The 23,432-nt window shown below is 33.8% G+C and overlaps 1 protein-coding gene across 3 annotated transcripts in view; it reads right to left on the bottom strand.

Moving 5' to 3' along the window:
- pbl (epithelial cell transforming 2 pebble) overlaps positions 1 to 23,432 on the bottom strand; it is an 84,448-nt gene that overhangs the window by 12,080 nt on the left and 48,936 nt on the right. For all 3 annotated transcript variants that reach the window (XM_072523685.1, XM_072523686.1, XM_072523687.1), the window contains 5 exons: positions 15,500 to 15,893; positions 14,708 to 14,868; positions 6,468 to 6,660; positions 5,764 to 6,023; positions 1,942 to 2,196 (listed from right to left, as the gene is read on the bottom strand). In XM_072523685.1, the coding sequence (XP_072379786.1) occupies positions 1,942 to 2,196; positions 5,764 to 6,023; positions 6,468 to 6,660; positions 14,708 to 14,868; positions 15,500 to 15,893 (1,263 nt within the window). The remainder of the gene's footprint in view (positions 1 to 1,941; positions 2,197 to 5,763; positions 6,024 to 6,467; positions 6,661 to 14,707; positions 14,869 to 15,499; positions 15,894 to 23,432) is intronic.

Genomic DNA, 23,432 nt, shown 5'->3' with positions numbered 1-23,432 from the left:
ACGATAATGAACCACCAACACCGGAGGTGACGGAAAACAAAGAAAAGGTATAGAAAGCATTCAGCAAATTAAAAAACACAAAATCACCAGGAGAGGAGAGAATACCGAATTAACTCCTCAAGTACGGAGGACCAAATCTGACCAAACAACTACTAAAACTAATCCAAAGAATAATAAAACAAAACAGAATTCCTCATGAAGGGAGATCAAGCATTCTAATACCTCTCTTCAAAAAGGGAGACAAATCGGACCCGGAAAACTACAGAGGAATTAATTTATTAAACACAACACTAAAATTAACAACCAAAATGATAATAAATTGGATGAAATTATAACACTAGAAGAACAACAAGGTTTTAGGTCGGGAAGATCATGCACGGACGCTATATTTATAATGACACAAGTGTAAGACAAATCATTAGAATACAACAAACCGGCATATATATGTGGACCATACGAAGGCATTTGACCGGGTCAAATTAAAGGACGTTATTCACTTATTGTACGCTAGAGAGATAGCATTAGGAATAATCAAAACGATCGAAAAATATACCAAAAAAAAAAACACAACACAACACACAACATAAAAACAACACAATAAAAGTAAAAGTAGAAGAACTAACTGACCCTATTGAAGCTGGCAAAGGGATAAGACAGGGAGATTCCATGAGTCCTCTATTGTTCAACCTGATTATGGATGAAATAATAAAAAAAGTAAGAACTAAAAAAGTATAGCCAATGGGAGAAAAACAACTTAAAATAATTTGCTATGCAGACGACGCAATACTACTCAAAGTGAAGATGATTTACAACGTATGTTGCACAAATTTTATATAACCGCTACAAAATATAACATGTTAATTTCCCCAAAAAAGACAATATGCATGATTATAACAACAAATTTACTAAGATGTAAATTGGAGCTGGAAGGTCAGATAACAGAATAAGTGATGGAGTTTAAATATCTAGGCATACATTATCTAGCTACGGAAAGCTCGAAACAGAAGTGAGGGATCAAGTGAATAGAGCAAACAGAGCCGCAGGTTGCCTGAATGAAACAATATGGAGAAATCAAAATATCGAGAAAGAAACGAAAGGCAGAATTTACAAAACAGTCATCAGACCAATAATGACATTCGCGACAGAAACACGTCCTGTTAGAGAGGACAAAAAAAAATGTTAGAAACAGCAGAGACGAAAACAGAAACATTGATGGTAAAACACTATGGGACAGAGCTAGAAGTAGAGATACGATGTATATTCACGGTGGAGAACATCAAGCATTGGGTAAGGAATAGAAGAGTAAAATGGAACGATCATATAAGCCAAATGACAACAAATAGAGTAGTAAAGACGACAAGGGACGGTTCCCCAATGGGAAGACGATGAGTAAGAAGACCACGAAAACGATGGAACGATAACTTAATTGAGGCACATTGAAAATCAGACAGTCTCTACGTAAAAAGAAGAAGAGAAGAAGAAGCTTTGCAATTACTTTGTATATGTTTTCCACTGTCTTAATGATGTCTGCTGGTATGCTTCTATAATAGATGTATTAAATCTTGTATTTGTACTAGGTCAAACACTTTGATTAAATCGATAAGGTATATAAATGCTAGTTTATTAAAGTCCAAGGATTTCTGATTTACTTGTCTAACTATGATCACTGCCTCTGTACAAGATCGACCTTTTCTGAATCCGCGCTGATCTCCTAGTGTAATCCTTTCACCGATTTTTTTTTATTATTCTTATTTTTAGCTTCAAAGTTGTGTTTAATAATTTTTAGGGACGGAAAATTCGGATATGACACACACGAGAAAAATATTTCTTAACAGTTGTAATTAAATAAATATTGTTAAGTATTAAATAATAAAAATGTTATATTTTACTAACTTTACATCGTTTATATTTTTTTTTGAAAAGCACTTGTAAAATACTTACGTTAATATTACTATAGCTAGCCAGTTTCATTTGAGCTAATTGTGAAGCAGGTGTGAGATTCGTTGAGCTGCCAAACGGTGACATCATCGATGAAACCGCCCTTTTGAGTTTCGAAGGTGTTTTGTTGAATGAGAAAGCACGACCGACCTTAAATCGATTCGTCGCGAACTTGATTGCTTTAGAAAAGGTACCGTTATTAACATCACTGGTATCGATATCTAGTTGTTGAGGTTCCAAATACGCCATAAATTTATCCTAAAAGCATAAATGGAAATGGTGTTTAATCGTACAAATAAAACTGTGATAAATAGATAAAAAATTGGTACTATTCGCGGTACTGTCGACTAGCGCGAAGCTCCATGCTATGTTTTGTGTATTTTTAAATTTTATATAATATTTTTAAAATTGAATAAAGCAAGTTTATTATTTATTTAATATTTTTTTATTTACTGTTTAAATTTTCGCTTTAAAAATAATATTAGAGAATTACATAAAACCGCTGTTAGTTATATCCTTGTTAAAGATTTTAATTGAAAAATTTACATGTTGTATAACGGAATCCCCTCGTTGCGTAAACAGACTCTTTCAACTGTTTACAACTTTCCTACTTTTACCCTATGATGGCCGATATGTAATTAAGATATGATCAGTGGGCCTCAAACAGTGGGGCGTTAATATTTAATTCAGATCGCTTAAAAAGTAAAAATATTTAATTTCCTGTATTTTATGTTCTGTAATAATATTGGATTTTACTGTATCAAAGGCAAATAAAATGAATATAATATGTATATACAGGACGTGTTAAAAGAAGTGAGACGGAATATTTCGAATACTCGAAATTATTTGTCGACATCAAATGTTCATCAAGGTCTCTATTTTGCGTAGAGTGAAAATTATACGAATGGTTTTGTATGTCTAATTTTGAATAAAATACATCCAAGACTTTACGTTCTGCAGACACTGTAAACATAAACTGTTGAATACAACCTTAAAACAAATTGGCACTAAATCACTTCCGAGTTTTCAGCAAAACAAAATGTTTTAACACGTGTAGTCCAGTAATTAATACCAAAGCTATTGAGAGTAATTAGACCGAAGGTACTTACTTTATCGTTTAACTAAAACACTCCACAAAGTCCGAATTGAATTCCCGAAACACTTTTTTGTTAAAAAATTAATTAAAATCCTTTGTAAAAGGTATATATTTAAAAACCCAAACGGACTGTGTTAGACAAAACGTTTTCGGAATACATCATTTCATCATCGGTGTCTAGGAGTACATGAATGTAGCCACTAAATATATGGGTAAAAACCCGTTAACAAATAATTAGTTACATTTGTTCGACATTATATCTTATAAATACTTATGATGTTAAAGTTACCGTTGGATTAGGTAACATGGCGACATATGACTCCACGTTGAAGTTGCAAGTCCTGAGACGGTGTGTCTACGAGGACTTTATGGAAGCAATTTTTAACGATAAACAAAAGAGAAATATGATGACGTATGAATTTGATCTACTTTGTCGATGACAGTGTCGTTAACAGAAGATAGTTTTAAACAGCATGAATCATTTTTCAATGATTGTGTGGATTTAAGAAATACTTTACTAAACAAATTTTTAAAGTGTGTAATAAGGAGATTACAATTATTATGACACATGGTATTTACTCCTTATTTTTCAAATAATATGTTCTTGTAAAGGCATAACTTTGATTATTGGGTAAACCTACATTATACGATACGTCAGAAGAAATTAAAAAAAATTAACATGTAATAAATTCACTGTTTAAATAAATATTCCGTACTCGTACTATTGCAATAAAATATTAAAGCCAATAAACGATAACTTTATGAGCAGTGCTGATTAAAACAACAGAGCGGTAAAATGTTATTCATAAAGGTAGTGTAAAATATATCGCCGCTTATCTGGTCCGCTAGTAATAAAGTTACCAGCATTTAATTGCAAAGTGGTCTTCTTAGGTGAAAAATATTATATGAAGCGAATTTCTTGGCACTACTTCCGTGAAGACGTGTCGTGGCTCTACTTCCGCGACGCTCGTCTCAGCACTTTACTTTATTTTAGAAAAAGTAATACATAACGTCAGTATAGAAGCTTCGCTTCAAAAGTTTACATGTTGTATAGAGGACTCCTCTCGTCGCATAAATGCACTCTTCCAATTGTTTACGGCGCATCTGTTCTATGAAGCTCATTTTGTGGCACTACTTTCGTGACGCTCGCCTCACCATTTTACTATAGAGACAAAGTAATACAACGCCAGTATAGAAGCTCCGCATCAAAAAATATTTTTTGACCTCTCCATTTATTTTCATAACCTATCTTTAAATCTGTAATGTCACACTTACGTGACTTTTCATGTGACCCTTAACTATTATTTTGGAAGCGACAATTTAAATGGTAAATGAAAAAATAATAAATAAATAATAACTTTTCTTCAGTTCATTTTTAAAAATATTACTTAAAATTTAAAAATACAGAAAACATAGCATGAAGCTTCGCGCCTACTGCACCACTTTTTTGTAGATAAACGGTTTAAAAAAATTATCTATAAGATTTTTGGAACTGCCTGTAACTACGTCTGATCAATAAATAATGCATATCCCTAAAGTTTTCGGAAAAAATAAATATGTATTTTCTAATTGTAAATTAAGTTTATTTTATTAACTAAATACAGGAAATTAAGTCTAATTATTAAGGTTTATGATGTATTTTATAGAACAGAAAGAGGTCCGTGATCTTCGATGGCACGTAATTTTGGTCTTACATATGCAATTGGGGTGATCATTGGAGTGATGAGTATTTATAAATTGAACAAGCTCTGTAAGACACCTGTCAACATAATTGTCAGCATTGAGAGCTTCATCGCGAACACGCCCAACAAACAGCTGTGAAACACTAGCTTCTGAGATGGCACACCATACCAAAATATTATCGACAAATTTCACTTTTCCTTTAAACCTAACTTCGTACGGTGCATCTTGTACATTGCGTGTATAAAATCCGTCGTTGCCCTTCATTTCGGAATTGGATACAGTAAAATACTTTTTATCATCAATAATGAGAATTTTACCAGGAAAATGAACACGTCTTAATGCACGGCAACATCTAGACATTTTTTCTAATTGGGCTGGTGTGTACTTAGGAGCTTTTTTTCTTTTATATCGTTTTAAATTATTTCTAGAAATTGTTTTACTTACAGTCATTCGTGAAACAGTATATCTTCGGCCAACATTTCGCAAAGACTTTCCTAATTGGTTCTTGATACTCTGAATTAATCTCTGTTCCCTAACAGGAGTGAAAACTGTTGGTCTTCCACTTTTGCACAAATTAAGGCATGGTATACCATTTTCACACTCTGTAACTGTCTAGTAAATCGTTGACACAGAAATATTTTGAGCACTAAAAATTCTTACAATATAGCGTTTTGGTAATAAAATTTTCCGAAAACTTTAGGGGACATACGTTAGAATAGGTCAGGATTCTAGACAAAAGTCAAAGCACTACATATTCCAAACATCGTAAGTACATCTAATTATAAATCAATTTGTTCTTGCCACCAGAACTACTGTGAAAGATGTGCTGGATAATTCGTGACAATTCTGAACTGTATAAAAAATTTTTTTTATAAAATACACAAAATGTCATTCAAACCGCAGTAAAGTCAAATGACTTTGAAATCTTCAAGTCTTATAGTTTGTTTGTTCAAAATTTGTTTATTCAAACTGTAGAAAATTATAAACAAGTCTTTCCTACATTGGTGAATAGATAAAATATTACATGTATTAAAAATTAAACTTACGGCGTCTGCTGTACACGCATTGTTCGCCATCTGTCGCGTTAACGTTTTCAAAAACTGAACTTTGTCAGCCTCTTCGTCCGCCATCGCAAACGAATAAAGTTTTTCTTTTAGATCATCGTTATTCCTACAAACTAAACTAAACACCTTCTGACATTCATCCGTCTCTTTAATGTCTATTACTCGTTTAATAGTATTAAGAGCCATTAGCCTTATGTGTTTGTACGGTTTAATAAGCTGCCTATTTTGTAAAGATCCACCAACTAAAAATGAAAAAGAGGTAATTAAGATATTGTATAGTAGATAATAATTATATTTGACCAATAGAACTTTGAATAGAATAGAACTGTTTTTCCCAATACTAGTTATTTTTCTGTACCAAACTATAGTAGGGTTTTTCCCAATATTAGTTACCCGAGTTGTAATAATGAAAATTAAATTATGCGGTCGGTGTCTTATTGTGGAATTCTTTGTCAAAAAAAAAAAGATGCTGTTCATCAAATCAATAAAATATAAACAAAAATGTGAGACCTACTACACTCTGTTAAGTAAAAAATACCTTGAGGAACAAAGATAATTAGAATTTAACAAATTACAAAAATACATCCATTCTTTCTTCACATTCTTTAATTAAATAATTAATTATTTGCAGGTCTATTTCGTATGACTTCATTTTTACATTCGAGTTATAAATGAAAACTACTAACCTCCTGCCGTTGTTACTGTTGATGGACTCTTTAAACTATTAAAGGCTTTTGATTTCTTCTTACACACCTCCAACTGATCGGAGAAGAGAAAAAGTACTAAATTGTTTCCTTTACTAGCCAGACCTTCGGAAGATGATAACTGAACTACTTCGGCCTTGGCAACAAAATTTCGATGTGACGATACAATATCGGGCTAAAATGTATAAAACCAAATTTAATTTTTGCATATTTAAAAGATCAATACACACAACCAAACTTATATGGAATCACCATGTATTTCAAATAAATATTTATTTCTTTTGAAAAAACTTGTTATGGTTGCGAAGAATAAAGGTTTTTATTGAAAATAAACAAACCAATAAAACAGATAACACAGCCCGTTACGGTATAGAATATTTGTTTTAGTTGTAAATTGAACGAAAATAAAAATAAACTAACTTTTGCTTTCAAAAACGAAAATATGATGTGGGGTTAACTGATGTGCAAAGGGGAAATATTACTGGTGTTGTGGAGCCGGGAATGTCTCAGAGGAACATAGCTGCAGTGGTAGGCGTAACATATGTCGTATTAAAAACCTATGCTAGGTATCAGGAATTAGGAACGCTTAAGAATAGACAAAGATAAAGTCGGCAAAAAGTACCAATGGCTTGCCACGATCGTTTAATTTTCCAAGTAGCTAGAAGAGACCCAACACTTTTTCACCCGCAATCCAAAAGCAGCTGTTTTGGAAGGTACAGAAGTGTTTTAGTGGAAACGATAAGAAGACTTCGTGCCCAAAGACTATACAGCAGTAGACATTTACGGGTTCCCGAGTTAACCAGGCAGTACGAGATTGATCGCCTAATTTGGTGTCTTCAATACCAAAACTGGAACATTGGAAATTGGCAAAATGCACTATTTTCAGATGAAACCAGGATTTGTGTAAAATCATATAACCGATGAATTCGTGTACTTAGAAAGCGAGGAAGACAAGCAAGAAAGGAAACAGCCAGATCTGTTCACAGATATAAAGGAGGAAGTGTTATGTTCTGGAGAAGTAATATGGTCAGTGAAAAAACTCCTTTAATTTAGGTATGTTGATTTGGTTCTAGAACCTGTAGTTGGACTCTGTAAACGTGAAGTGGAAAAAAATTAAATTCCATGCATGATAATGCACCTCCATATACCAGCAGAGTCACAGACTTCCTTAAAGTAGAAGATATCACTTTTTTGTAGTGGCCTGCTTGCTAACCCGACCTTAACTCTATAGAGCACTTGTGGGATATGCTTAAAAAAAATAATTAGACCTTGCCGGCATAATTCACAAAACACCGTACAGCTAGTACAAGCTGCTCTTGAAGAAAGGAAACAACATACCACAATAAAATCTTGGCAATTTATTCAGCAGCATTCCCACGCGAATTGGAGCTTGCATAAGGTCTAGAGTTAGTAAAACCGACTACTAAAAAAACGTATATAAATAAAAACAATTTAAACATTATTCCTTGTACATTCAAATTTTGTATGGTATTGACTTTAAAACGAATAATTTTAATTTTATAATTTAAAAATGTATGGGTTTCTTTAATTTTTATGTATTGGTGATTAAATTGCTTTAAAATAAACATTCTTTGACTTCGTAGGTTGGTCTTTTTAAATTCGATTAAAATAATAAGAAATATCAGATGATTCCATATAAGTTTGGTTGTGTGTAATATTAGATAGTTATATAAATTAAACGATGAAATAGATGCTGATGTGAGATCATATTGACTATATGTTGGCAAAATTATATATAAGTAGTCAGAATCCAAATTAATTTTTTAATTGTTGGTAACAAGTGTATATTAACCTATATTAGTCCAGTCGTCAGAGATTTAACCTCTAAAAATCATATGAACAAGCTGAATTTTGCCGAAAATATCAATTATATCAATACATCCCCAATAAATATCAATTTTGGGACCCCAAAAAAGATGCAAAAAAGTTTACCACTTTAGCCGATTGGCTACCCTCTAAAACACCCTCGTAGGGGGGTAAAAATGGAACAAAATCAATTTACCAGGAATATATATGCTCTAGAAAAAATATATTTCAAATAAAAAATGTAGCTGAGATAATTTTGAACAAAAATATTTATTAGAACTTTTTGTGTAGAATGAACCGTTCTCTCAAAACCAACGCTTGAAGCGACCGGTGATTTTGAATGTCAGTTTACAACGAGTCCGTCACTTCAATAAATTTTTTAAATGCATATTCCATTAATATTTCCTAATTTTTAATTTCTAAGTTGGTATTAAACAGCGACTCCAAGCGACAGGTTTGGCAGACATGCTTATCCGGCTAGCAATTAGCGCTCACTCTGGTTTTAAATTCGGGGAAGAGAAGGTTAACTAAAAAGTAGGCGGTTTGGAGCAGTGCTAAATTTGTTTTAAGAATAGTATTTTTTTTTGGGAACAAGAAAAAGTTTTAGTTGTTTTGTTGTGTATACCGTTTGATTTGTAGCCACTCTTAGCCGGTAAGTGGATCCAATGATCAATAAAACGTATAAAAACCATCAGCCATTTTGATTTCTATAATATCGTCATTTTTCCTTTGATAGTTGATATATCTATCTGTCATTTCTCACATTATTCATCATATCAATTTTATATTTTACTTTCCGGCCTTAAAAAACATAATTATATATCTGTAAAACTATCTAAAAAAAAAATTAAACAGACGAACAACAGTACCGTGTATTATGTTTATCTATTTTCTATTAAGACTATCTATAAAAATATTCTGCGTCATACCGGTCTTTTATATTCTAAAATATATCCAGAGCCTGCTTTTCGTTAAAATTATCTATTTAATCAATCCATTTTAAATAAAATATTGTCAAACCATACAGGTCACATTATTTACAAAATCATTAAAGCTATTTGCTTTCATACAAGCTTCCCAGTAACTTTTTGTACTATCTTTCAAGATTAAAAACCTTGTGTTTTTCCCTACTTTTTATTTACTATCTTTCAAGATTAAAAACCTTGTGTTTTTCCCTACTTTTTATTAAAAGTAAGAAGGAACTCTAACACAAGTGTTCTTTTAAGCCTACTAAAGAAGTTAAAATCCAGAGTCAAGGATTCTTCATTTTTATTTTTGTTGGGGTTTATTGAATAAAAAAGGAATCGAGTTGTTCCCTACTGGGTTTGAACCTTTGCCGTCACCCTTAGCTGTTCCTTCAGAGGTCCAGATCTTTATAAGACTATTCCCGGTCAACTTCGGGGAACCAGCCGGAAAGAAGTTATTTAGAGTGTGGAATATTGTTCAGTTTTATTAAGTTTTATTCATCAATTTTAATAATCTTTTTTATAATATTTTTTTTCAACCATAAATCGTACTATTTTATTTAATAATAAAGACCCGTCATTTTTTTAAATAATACTAAATAATATTTAAGGACTAAGTGTCAATTACAGGTTGAGGTTTTAAATCCTCCCTATCAACTCGGTTGTACGGTTTTATGTGTACACAGTTAATCAGAGAGTTCGTTATTGATATTTTATTATTTCATTTTTAAACCTTTGGGCATCTATCCCTTCAGGATAGTGTCCTTATTACTTTATACATACATATAATTGAAAGCCAAAGTACAGAGTTACATCTCTAGTAGGCAAGTAAATTACCTTTTTAGGTAGAGTCATTAAATTTTTTATATTTTATTATTTGTAAATTCAGATCATCAAGGATCAATTGTGTATAACCAGGGAATTTTTTTTAGTACACAAGTAACTAGGTTAACTGGACATAAATGGTGGTGGGTAGCACATAAAGTATTACACTGTATATATTTGGATAGGTATTAAATTTGTTGTGAAGACTAAATCTTTCAATTAATACCTGTTTTCCTTTTCATTTCAGCAATAGGGGTATACAGCTTTACAAGATACCTTGGAAGGTATATGTTAATAGTTTCCTGGAGCCCAATCACATCTTAGAGCGACTTCTATAGTCTATCACTTTCATTAACATCATTCATATATATATTTTTATTACATTGTCATTCATTTTCTCATTTTACGGTCTCTGTAGGGCATGCAAATTGGCCGAATCCTCTTTTGATTGTCAAGTAGTCACTCTCCGGCACATTCTGCTAGCCAGCTTTAATTTATTTGTTTTTTGTTACATTGGCGCTCTGTTGTAATTTGTTACATTATCCCAAATACTTTTGTTACATTACACATACACATTTTTGTTACATTGGCCTCCAACGCCCCATTCACACTTTTTTGTTAAAAGTTACGCGCGCTAGATCAGTGTAAATAAAATTTGTATCAACTTAACGGTAAAAAATCAATATCTTTTGATCAGAGCATCCTATCGACAAAAATCAAAATCCGTTTTAAATGTGAAGAGTGCAGCTTTCGTATGCAATTATTGTATTTTGCCGCAAATGAAGTCAGTTTCTAACAAGCATTTATAAGTACATTTACGAAACTGGAATAAGTCCACAAATATGGATGGAGTCTATATTTATCCTGCTTCCAAAAAACCTAATACATCAGCATGTACACAATTCAGACTACTTTGTTTCATGATGAGTCACTCCTGATTTCAAGATAATTATCCATAGAATTAAAAAAAAATCAAAATCAAAAAGAAACAATAAAAAAACTAATAATTCGGTTTCAGAAATGGATTAGGAACGAGGGAAGCTTTATTGTCAATGTATCATCACTCCAAAGATCATGGAAAATACATAATAATATATCATATGGCATTTTTGCCGTGGAGATCCGGTAACTTTCTTCCTCTTTTGGGTAACTAGTGTCGATGCACACTAGCCCAGAAGGACTGACGGGTTTACGTGCCCACCGAGTCACGCTGAACGGTCCGTATCACTTTTAGAAAAGTAAATGTCGTTGGTGCTGAGAATCATGACTCGTGCGCTCTGGCTTAGAATTACAGTATTTTAACCGGTGAGCTACGGCCGTCTACTACATGGAAAGTACAGAAACCAATTTACGTTTGCTTTATAGATTTTTAAAAGGCGTTTGATATATTCTAACGCAATAAGCTGTTTGCATATCTAGAGATGATGGGAATACATGATAGATATATAAGGCTTGTACAAATTTATATTGGAAATCTGTTGCCAATAAAATCCTGTTATGGGAGACTTGAAAGAGACGATAAAATTTTCAAAATAAATATAGATTGGTTTCATTTCGATTCAATTCGAATCTCTCACCATTCTTCTACGTATTTCAACTTTAAGGTTTATCAGGGAAGACTTGACTGACTCAAATGATAAAATTTTCAGTCAAACAGGAGTTAGACAGGAATGTGTGTTATCACTAACTTTGTTTAACGAGTTATCAGAAATAATGTTTAACGAAATCGTTAAAGAGCAATGTGGAATTCGAATTAAAGGAGAAACTATCAACAACATTAGATATGCAGATGACACAGAGATCATAGCTTAATCATAGACTTAATCAATACATTAAAGACAAAGCTACTTGTGGTTAGTAAATAAGACGTATGAAACTGAAAAAAGACAAAATGCATGGTTATAACAGTACATCTACTAAGATGTTAATTGGAGCTGGAATGTCAGATAACAGAACAAATGGTGGGGTTTAAATATCTAGACATCACACCATCTGGCTATGGAAAGCTCGAAACAGAAGTGGAAGATCGAGTGAATAGAGTAAACAGAGCCACAGGTTGTTGAATGAAACAATATGGAAACAATATCAGGAAAGAAATTAAAGGCAGAATTTACAAAACAGTTATCAGACCAATAATGACATACCCTACAGAAACACGACCTGACACAGACAAGACAAAAATAATGCTAGAAACAGCAGAGATAAAAAAATCGATAGTAAGACACTATGGGACAGAGCTAAAAGTACAGAATAGAGCTAGAAATACAGACGTAAGACGGTGATGCAAAGTGGAGAACATCAAGGATTGGGTAAAAAAAAGAGTAGAATGGAACGATCATATAAGCCAAATGAAAACAAATAAAGACGGCGACAGACGGTTTCCCAATAGGAAGACGATCAGTGGGAAGACCACGAAAACAATAGAACGGCAACTTACTGGAGGCATATTGAAAAACAGACCGAGTCATGTCTATACGAAAAGAAGAACTATTGAGAATGTTAGATGAACGAAACATTACATCATAATAAAAAACATATATGAACCTTGGAGCTATACTCTGCAATTCTCAGCTAAACCTACAACTTAGAATTAAGTTCCTAAAATGTCATGTGTACTATACTAGACGTATGTGAAAACGGGATTATGAAAATGAATATGATGAATAAGTTAGAAGCCTTTGAGATGTATAGAGTAAGATCCCAGAGCGATCAGACATAACTTATTTTCACACAGATGAAACCTTAGAGTCTGATTAGCGTCTCGTGTGCTTTGAATACCTGCGTATTTATGAAACTTAGTTGAAAAATTAGTTAACCAGAAGTATGAGGGCGAGAGTGCTGTGCGCATGAGCCTCAGCGTAAAAAATTCAAATACATTAAGAATACTTACTGTTTTCGATCCGATTAAATATTTTTGCATCTCTATGTAAAAATCAGACATGTAAAAGTAAGTAAAGTTCATTTAATTTTAGTGGAGCTTTAAAGCGTCTGACAAAAGTTCTGGTCCATGACAAGTGTCTGACACTTATTACAGTATTTTCAAAATAATATTCTACAAAATATGTATAAAAATCAGTTATGTAAATTTAAGTTAAATAGCTCTTATTTTTAGTTACCTTTCTCAACTGGTACCTGCCCAGGTGTCACTCAGCAAGTTTCATAAATACGCAGGTATTCAAAGCACACGAGACGCTACTCAGACTCTAAGTTTTCATCTGTGTGAAAATAAGTTATGTCTGATCGCTCTGGGATCTTGGACTACTAGTCTTTTCGTGGAATGCTCAAAACATCATGTTTTCAACACATTTCAAACAGAAGTTTTAAACAGAATAGGGCGAGAAAGAAAAAAAATTGAATATTTAAGGTATATAGGCGTTAGCATATATTCGATACTGTAGTTAATACTTAACGGAATGACATACGACACTGACAGACAGGAATAGGCACGAAGAAATACTCATTGCTCTGAAATCTTCGTCATTGGACTGGTCTATCATCAGATATGTTGCTCATAGAATTCTATATGTTGCTCAAGATGGAGAAACATATCGATAAATGTCATGAAGACTACTAAAGTGGAGACTACTAAAGCCTAAATCTATACGGTACTGAAAGAAGAAAAGAAGCTAGTTTTCTATTTTGGGTGACGCTTGGCTTTCAGAAAGTTGTGTGAACAATGGGCGCCGCATTCGCTACTAATGAAACAAAACGCATTCGATCATTGTCAATGACACGATATGGTCTATAAAAACAAAGCGTGAAATAGTGATATGAAACCGGTACTTAGACTCCAAAACAAGGAGTCCAGAAGTAGGCCAAGGAAGTGTTTTGGAATACAAATAACCAGTTTTAACAAATTAATAAGATTATTGTCGTATTCTTAGCGTAAACTGGATTGCAGCTGAAAAGACCTGATCTACAGAAAACATACATTTTCATCAACATACCATATCCTCTCATGGCGCTCAAAAAACCATCCCCAAAATAACCCAATTACAGTACGAATTCTTGCAACAACCACCTTATTCGCTAGATTTAGCTTACCGCATATCGAAAACACATGCGTGTGAAACGCTTTTCATCGAAGGAAGAAATAATAGTAGCCTTGACAGCGTACCATAAAACCATAAAATCATGCTTTTCTTATCGCACGACAAAATTTATCGAACAATTATTATTACTTAGAGGGGTACTATTATATTTAGGTTTTCTGATTTTGGGTTACTACCAAAGATTATCTCTCTTTTTATTGGCGTGTTAAATATATATTCTATTTTTACTCTTATGACAGCATAATCTCACAGCACGTAGAGACAATGTATTTCAACGAACTTTTAAATATGAATAGAATAATTATTTTATCTCTGTAGTTTAAATGATTATCACCTTAATTTTCGGGACAAAAACAAAAAATATCTATTATAAAAAGACAAAATTTTATAGTTCCCGGCAGCTAGAAAGAACAAACATACGAGTCCATTAAATATCAGGTATCAAGGGCTTCTAGGCGACATTTAAATATATTAAAGCTGCACGGCTTTGGTTCTTCCTAGCTGACGATTACTATCTCTTTGTTTTTGCTTGACTTTGATCATTTTCACTTACCGGACAATTATCTATATCGTTAAAAATATTAAATAAAGTAACTTGGCCTTCAGCTTTTCTTTTGTCTTCATTTATGTGAGTCATCACCTCCCTTAAAACTGCTAGCGCTTGTTCTAATGCAGAATGATCAGGATTTGTCTTTGGAGTATTTTTTAGAATGTCTGCAACAGAAAACATGTAACGGTATAATAAAAGAAGTTATAAAGCATATGCAGCGAAGGAACGCGCAGAACTGAACGTTTAACATGGTATTTAATACTATTCTTTCAAATGGGACAAGCAGAAAGATTTTTTATATGGGCAAGACCTCTACATTACCTCGTTCGTAGAGGCCCTTGATTCTTCCTGGCGTCTCGTCTGTAACTGCAACATTATCAAAGGCGATGTGGCAACGGTCGTAACCATTCATTCACGGATGAAAGTGAACGAAATAAGGCTACAAAATACCGACCACGAAAGTCTACATTTTATGGATTTTGTTCTTCTTCAATTAATCTTCTTTTAGACATTAGGTCTTTTGTTTTTACCTGCCTCCACTATCTGATTGAACAATTTCTTTGGCACTTTAGTAGGGGGTCGAAATTTCTTATTAGTTGTTCTTGTATTATTTGATTCTCTTCATTTGTTAAATTCTAGTGTAACATTAACGTTGACTTTCGTTCTTACTATGCGTTTTATAACGAACTTTTCTCTTAGAATTTATTATTCTCATTAATACTCATAGAAATTATTATAGAAAGTAGAAAAGCCCGTTCATCAAATACTAAACTAAAAATTATGACACACACTTACCATTTAATAATAAACTAATACTACCGAGTCTCTGTACAGGCCTAATCATCAACTCCTGCAAACTCTGTCTACCGCACTCCGCTCTAGTTTGACACGCCTTCAAAAAAGCGTGAAACCTAGGTTTATTTTGATCGCACTGGCACAACACTTCCTTCATTTCTTCGAAATAGTTTATGAAAGGAGGATAGGCCCTCTGTAGTTCCGAGGAGTATTTCACGACTATATTGCCGATAGATAGATCTTCACTCCAATGCGCAGCAGTCCATCGTATCTCGTCTAACATCTTGATGTGGGTTTCGTAGATGAAAGGAAGTTTTCCGAAAATGAGATTCAATTCTGTGTTGTTTAGTAGGGCTTCTTGTTCCGGCATTTCTTCCAAATGTTTTTTAAACATCTAAAAAATAATAAACATAATTAAATATATTACAAAACTAATTTCCACAAAGATAATAATTTAGACAAAAATATAGCACGTCCTGTGAATTTTTGCGCATGTATGACATAATGCACAAATCATTGTTTATGTTACCTCTTTTTTCACACAGAACCTTAAACGATGACGTCTTGTCCATCTCCAATATAATGATTAAAAAAAGACAGCAGTATTATGAATGACAGCCCACTCTCAGATGCCGCCTTTGAAGTGTGTCAGCACGCGATAGCCATATTTTAAACGGAAACATAGAGGTGACATAGACTCGGATTGAGAAATTTGTGACAAGCTACGACAGAACTGTAATTTAAATTTTTAGAGATTAATAATTTAGTAAATTTGAAAGTGGGCATGCTGATTGTTTATTATTCTGTGACGGCGATTGATACTGGAAATTCCGAGCTTTGTCAATATCAGAATGACAGCTGTCATTGCATAATAGAAAATGTCAGAAGAGCCTTCAGTTTTTTTAAGCAAGGTTGCCTCATCCTCCAACAGGTTATTAGCGGCGTTTAAAAAATCACTTTTTGTTTAAAAAAGGTTTTGAGATCTTTTGAGATACAATCTTGCGCACAAATTCAGATTTCGCACTTGTTGCTGCATCACGAGCACTTTTGTCTGCCTCTTCATTGCCGACAATTCCTATATGCGATGGGATCCATATATATTTAGGAGTTATGTTGTTGTCTTAGACAATTTGTAGTTCGGTTTATTAGCTTCTCTAAAGGATACAGATGCTGGGATACAGATGCTGCATTGCAAAGCGATTGCAAACAATTCCGCTTTCAAAACACTTGACCTAGCATGATTAAAAACCATCCTGTCTTCACGGAAGTAAGTGGATTCTTTAGGACCGTATTTCTGTAGAAGAAAGATTATGTCTGGACAGTTTTCGGCAATGATAATCTGTAGCTTTGTTTTAACATGTGAGTGAGGCCTAGCAAATTAGAAGTGAAATCCTTGATCGAGATTATGGGATTAGATAAGTCGGCAGTGTTGTCTAGTAGGAGGGCTAATTGATCACTGTTCAGTGCAAATGGTGGTTCGTGATTATTGGTAAAAGTTTTGGCGGATTCTATCATGGATAAATCCGAATGCGTTTCTCCAAGTTTAGTTGTCATGGGCTTCTTTAGAGTTCTTGTGAATTTTAGTGTTAGTTTCTTGAAGTAAAGTGCCAGTTTCTGAAGAGATGACTTCATTTATAGAGCGTTTTAAATGCGTTTCTTTGTTTTCGGTTACTTATGTATTTACATTGCGTAATTCTGACTCAGTAGATTAGGAAAAAGTGCTTTGATGTGATGGTGGAAATGGAGCTTGCTGGATAGCGACATTTCAGATTGACTAGTCGCACTGGCAAGGGAAAAGTTTTGCGTAGAAAAAGTTACTGTTGCAGTTTGTGCAACCAAATCAGCTATAGTTATGGTATTAGAAGTTGTAGAATGTAGTGGAGTTTGTTGTATCGCATATAACTAGGATATATTTGTAGGTTCGATGCAGGCTGCTATTATGCGTCCTGGTTTCTTACATTTAAAGCATATTTTCCCATATTGTGAAAAGAATATTGTGTAGTTTGTGCTTTCGAATATTATTGTTATGGCGTTTGGGATGGTTAAATGCATTCGCATTCTAGTCTTTTGCTGCTATGTGTTTTCAATATTGCTGTATAGTTGGGGAATGGACTCTTACAGAATCATGTGAAATTTATAGAGATTTCACATACATGGTTATGAGAAAAAGAAATAACACATTCTCCAAATAATAATAAATCATCATCAATCAGCCAATCCCGTCCACTGCTGGACATAGGCCTCCCTCAGTTCTTTCCAGTGTTCTCTACACTGGGCCGCTTGTAGCCAGTTTCCCGCTACTCTTTTTATGTCGTCGGTCCATCTAGTCGGTGGTCGTCCTCGGCTTCTTTTATAATTTCTGGGCCTCCATTCCATAATTCGTCTTGTCCATCGTCCATCTTGTGTTCTGGCTAAGTGTCCTGCCCAGTTCCACTTAAGTCTCGTGGTTCTTTCGATGACGTCTTGAACTCCTGATCTTTGCCTGATTTGTCGGTTTGTTATGTGGTCTCGGAGGCTCACATTCAGCATTGCACGTTCCATGGCTCGTTGTGTAACTCTTAGTTTATTCGCAGATTTCTGCGTGAGTGTTAAAGTCTCTGCTCCATAAGTTTGTACAGGCAAAACACATTGGTTATAAACTTTTCGCTTGAGACACATGGGAATTGAACTTTTTAGAATATGGCTTAGTTTGCCAAATGCTGCCCATGTCAGGCCTATTCGCCTCTGTATTTCATTTGTTTGATTGTCTCTGTTTATTTTGATCTCGTGTCCCAGATATTTGTAAGTGTCTGTTTGTTGTATGGTATTATTGTCGATAGTTACATTTCCACTCATTACGAGATTTGTCATAAGTTTAGTTTTCTCAAAGTTTATCTTTAATCCTGCTCTTTCAGACAGACTTTTAAGCGAATGCAGCATAGAAACCGCATCCTGTAAGTTATCTGCGATTAATACGACATCATCTGCAAACCTCAGATGATTTAATCTTTCTCCATCTATATTGATGCCCATATCTTGCCATTGGGTGTTCTCAAATATTGACTCTAGAGCTGCCGTGAACAATTTTGGTGAAACATTGTCTCCTTGTCTTACTCCTCGACCTAAGCTGAACTTTTCTGTGTCTTCGTGTAGTCGTATACTTGATGTAGCGTTCCCGTAGATGCCCTTGATTAGTGACGTGTACCTGTAATCTATTCGGCTTTGATTTAGTGCTTCCAGTACGGTTTCAAACTCTACAGTATAAAAAGCCTTCTCGTAATCGACAAATGCAAGAACCAGTGGTATGTTGTACTCGATGCATTTTTCAATTAAGATCTTTATGGTGTGCAAATGGTCATTTGTGCCATATCCTCTCCTAAAGCCTGCCTGTTCTTTGGGCTGATAGAAATCTAGTTTAGGTGTTAGTCTCCTTGTTAAGATTTTCATAAAGAGTTTATACATATGTGTCAAGAGGCTGATGGGTCTATAATTTTCTAATTTAGTAATATCACCTTTTTTGTGTAACAAGACTATCACTGCACTGCTCCAGTCCCCAGGAATCGTACCCGCATGCAAGCATTCATTAAACAGCTCGCCCACTGATTTCAATAGAATTTCTCCTCCTGCTTTTATTGCCTCAATAACGAGTCCATCGTCACCAGATCGATGGCTCTTCATTTCCTTTAAAGCTGATCTTACTTCTGACACAGTAATGGGTAAAAGTACCTCCGATCCCTGATTTATGAGAGTCTTTACTCGTGTCGGTAAATTTTCTTGTGATCTTTGGCTGGCATAGAGGTCTTTACAAAACTCTCTAGTTACTTTCAGAATGTTTCGTCTCTCTGTTGTTGCCTTTCCGTCCCTATCTTCTAGCTTGCATATCTCTTTTTTACCTTGTGTGAGTTCTCTCCTCATTATCCTCAAACCTTTGTTCTTTTCTACTGTTTGAGTAATTACATTAGTACTATATCCTCTCACATCTCTTCCAATATCCGCTGAAATTCTTTTATTTAGTTTTCTATATTCTTCTTTGTTTCCCTTTTCTTTCTCGCTTAGGTTTCGTCGTATTTCCATGAGAGCTTTTGTGTCTTTGCTAATCTTTTCACTTTTGGTGTAATTTTTCTTGCAGAATTTGAGTTGTGCGTTTCTAACCGAGTCTGTAATTAATTTATTATGATCGTCAATACTTAGAGGTTTGGGATTATTACTCTGTAAAGTTTCTGCTATATTTTTTATGTACGCTTCTGGCTGATTTGGTGAATTCCAAACTATGCGTTTGCCACTGTTTATCATCTTTGCTCTTTCTTTTTGTAGGTTTATCGTTATTCTAGCTCTTAAATAATAATAAATACAAGAGAATATCGGGGATAAACGCGGACCTTGAAGAACTCCACGGTTTAAGAATCTTAGGTGATCTTAGGAGTTAATGTATAATGGAACAATAAGTCAGAATAACTTTAAATGTAGCTAATCTTTTTGTAATACGACCATCATCTAAACTTCCTTCGGTGTCAACTGAAATATAGAAAATAGAAAGGTCTAGAGAGAAGTATAGCATACAGCATCTAAACTAGTTTATTGAACAAAGATCTAACTTGACTAGAAGTTTGTTCAGAATAATCGTCATTTGAACATGGACATCAATGTCTGGCTTTCGCTGATGATTTTACTATTCTAACGAAATCAAGAAAATAATTGCAAAATGTTTTATGAGAAGCCTAAGACCACTGATGAAATCCAAATATATATCGAGAAAAACAAAGTTAAGGATATATAAAACAGTAATAAGACCCACAGTGACATATGGTAGTGAAGTATGGACAATGAAAAAATCAAATACAGAGATATGGAAAAGATGAGAAAGGAAAATGCTCAGAGTTATATATGGAGGCAAAAATACGGTGAAAGGTTGGGTGCGACGAACAAACAGGGAGCTAAAGGAACTGTACAACGAACCAAGCATCGGTCGCTTCATAAAAGCACAGAGAGTGAGATGGATAGGGCACGTGAGGAGAATAGAAAGGAAGATGATGCTAAAAATGATTCTTAAAAGAGACCCAATCACGAAAAGACGGAAAAACGACCCAGACAAAGATGTTTTGATAGCGTACACGAAGATCTCAGAAAAGAGGGAATTCATGGTTGAGAAGAAAGAGCAACAAACAGAGATAAATGGAGGAGAATAGTAAGCCAATTTAGTAGGCAAGAAACATGATTGGACGAGAAGCCACCCCAGTTGATACAAGTTTTGTAATATATAAGTACTATATTAATTGTATTTTAGCCCAGCAGACCTTCAAGGCCTGTTGAGGTTTGTAAATAATAAGCGTCATTTTAATAATCAAGCAATGACATGACCAAATCTTGTAGAAGTATATTTTTGTAGATCTTTTTTAAAGCTGATCGAAATCCGCTACAAAATTGAAAGAGAAAAGAGTAACAAACATAAGCGCCACAGTTTTTTTCTTTCTTTTTTTAAGAGTTAAAGAGGGAAAATCAATTGGAATATGATCACTTACCTTTTTCAAATGATTTCCTTAGAAAGCAGAAAAGACATTAATTTTAATTTAAAACTATTTATAGAATTTGCAGTTACTTAATGGACGTATATGTTCAATAATAAAACAAAACATAAAAATACAACATTGCTTTTTCAATTTTCCCAAAATATAGTCAACTTAGCATGTTTCGCTGTACCTTTCTCGAAACAGAAATTTAAATTATTTAGTAATATTTATTTCTCACTTTTCTAACTAATGTCTTTATTCATTGTCAACTAAATCTGTTAAAAGGTTATCATCAAATTACTATATGATAGAGCCCAAAACCAGTGCTCAAATGAAAACAAATTTCAGGAAAAATAAAACTTGCTAACAAAGATGTTAACAAAAAATTATGATCCATTGGCATTTATAAACAATGAATTTCACAAGATTGAAGAACGGAAACAACAAAACATCAAAAATAACCCAAAAATGCTCACAAGAAGGGATTTGAAGATAACAACAATACCATATGTAAAGGGCTTATCAGGAATATTAAAAAGGATAGGAAATAAATACATCACAACAACACTCAAGACAACCAACTCACTGAGATCTATGCTGTGACAAAACCATATCAAACAACAAACAGGAGTGATCAAAAAACTTCATTTATAAAGTATCTTGTGAACGCAGCAATTTTTATGTGGGAGAAACCTCAAAACCACTAAGTGTTAGTGTAAATGAGCATGAATCATATATCAAAAACAAATACTTCGACAGATAGACATGCAAACATGCCTAGAACAATCAGCACAGAGCACAATGGAAAGATGCATTCATAGTCATGGAAGAAACTGATCGAATACTGTAACTGATTAGAAATATTAAAAATAAACTATTTTAAAAAGACGTATGTAATCCTCAATGAACAAACATGAATATATTGGGAAGTCTCCGCTACTAAGTCTAACGAGAAGTTAGGTTTTTCTTATGAGGAAGCTGAAATCACAGCGAAACATGTCAAGTTGATGATACTCTGTGGAAATTAAAAAACAGTGATGTGTTTTGCTATATAGATAACGACATTGTTTTGTTGACCGTAGGAATTAAGATTTATTGCAATCCCATCTCTAGAGTATATTTATTATAATGCTCTAAAATTAATTTTTTGGTTATTTTTTAGCCTTAATAGCAATACAAATAAATAAGTAAGTAAATAAGTAATATGCTTTATTGTCACTGAAAATTGTACACATTTTATGGACAAAGCTTATAACAATAAGACAAGAAAGAAGAAAAAAAATCAGAATAAGAATCGTTTGTACTTTTAAATAAAAAAAAAACAATAAAATTCTTCCAAACTTAAACATAAAAAATACTACCTAATTAAGAACCTACAAACTTCGTAAAATGTGCCTAACAAAAAATAAAAATTAGGAAAGCAGATTAATGAATTAAGGGTTCAAATATTCCACATCCTTGTGCTAAACAGTAACCAAATCTGTCATAGAGATTTCTCCTCATATTTTTGAGTAGGGCTGGTGTAATGCTTGCAGAGAAATGAAGTATTTTTGCCCTTAATTCGACTAGGATTGTGGCCCTTTCAAACTGTTGCCTATAAATGTTTTCTTTGAGAAAACCCCAAAAAAAGAAATCGTTAGGCGCTAAGCCACAGGATCTAGCGGGCCATTTAATTGTACCACGTGTACTTATCAGTCGACCAGGAAACGTTTGATTGAGCAGGTCAATAGTTGCTCTAGAGTTGTGAGCCGAACACTCATCCTGTTGGAAATAAAACTCCTGAAAATTAACGGGAAGGCGTCGAACTGCCGGAATGATTCCGGCATTCTGTAAAAGTTGTAAATATTTGCGCCCGTTTAAGTTTCCATCGATAAAAAATGGACCGACAATATGGTCGCCTAACATCCCAGTCCAAACATTTAACTCTTGCGGATGCTGCGTTCGCACTGCAACACTGAGGTGCTTATTTTTCCGAGAATAATACATTGCAACGGATGGATTGTGTTTTTTATGTAATTAAAATGAAGATTCGTCAGAAAATAAAATATTTTTTAAAAAGTGTACATTTTCATTCTGTTTATCTAATATAATTTCACAAAACTCCATCCGCCTAAAGTTATCTTCCGGAAACAGTTCTTGTGTTGGTTGTATCTTAAAATAGTAATACCCATTCCTTTTGAGAACTCGCTGGACAGTTCTAGCATTCACGTTAACTTCCCTAGCAATTTGTACACTATTACATGGTTCACTAGCTTCCACAAAAGCACAAATATCAATATCCGTTTTGACGCTCCTCATCGACAGGTTTAACACGTGGTTCATTACCTTCATGACACTTTTTACAACTGTTTACACATCCCGAAGTTTAAAAATGTTTAATGGTATTTTTAACTGTTGTAACACTTGGTGGGGGTCTATTTTCGAAGGCAATAATAAATAAATCAATT

This window comes from Diabrotica undecimpunctata, chromosome 2, assembly GCF_040954645.1.
Source record: "Diabrotica undecimpunctata isolate CICGRU chromosome 2, icDiaUnde3, whole genome shotgun sequence".
NCBI lineage: Eukaryota > Metazoa > Arthropoda > Insecta > Coleoptera > Chrysomelidae > Diabrotica > Diabrotica undecimpunctata.
The sequence above is the reverse complement of the archived record's forward strand: the minus strand, read 5'-3'. Positions and strand labels throughout refer to the sequence as shown.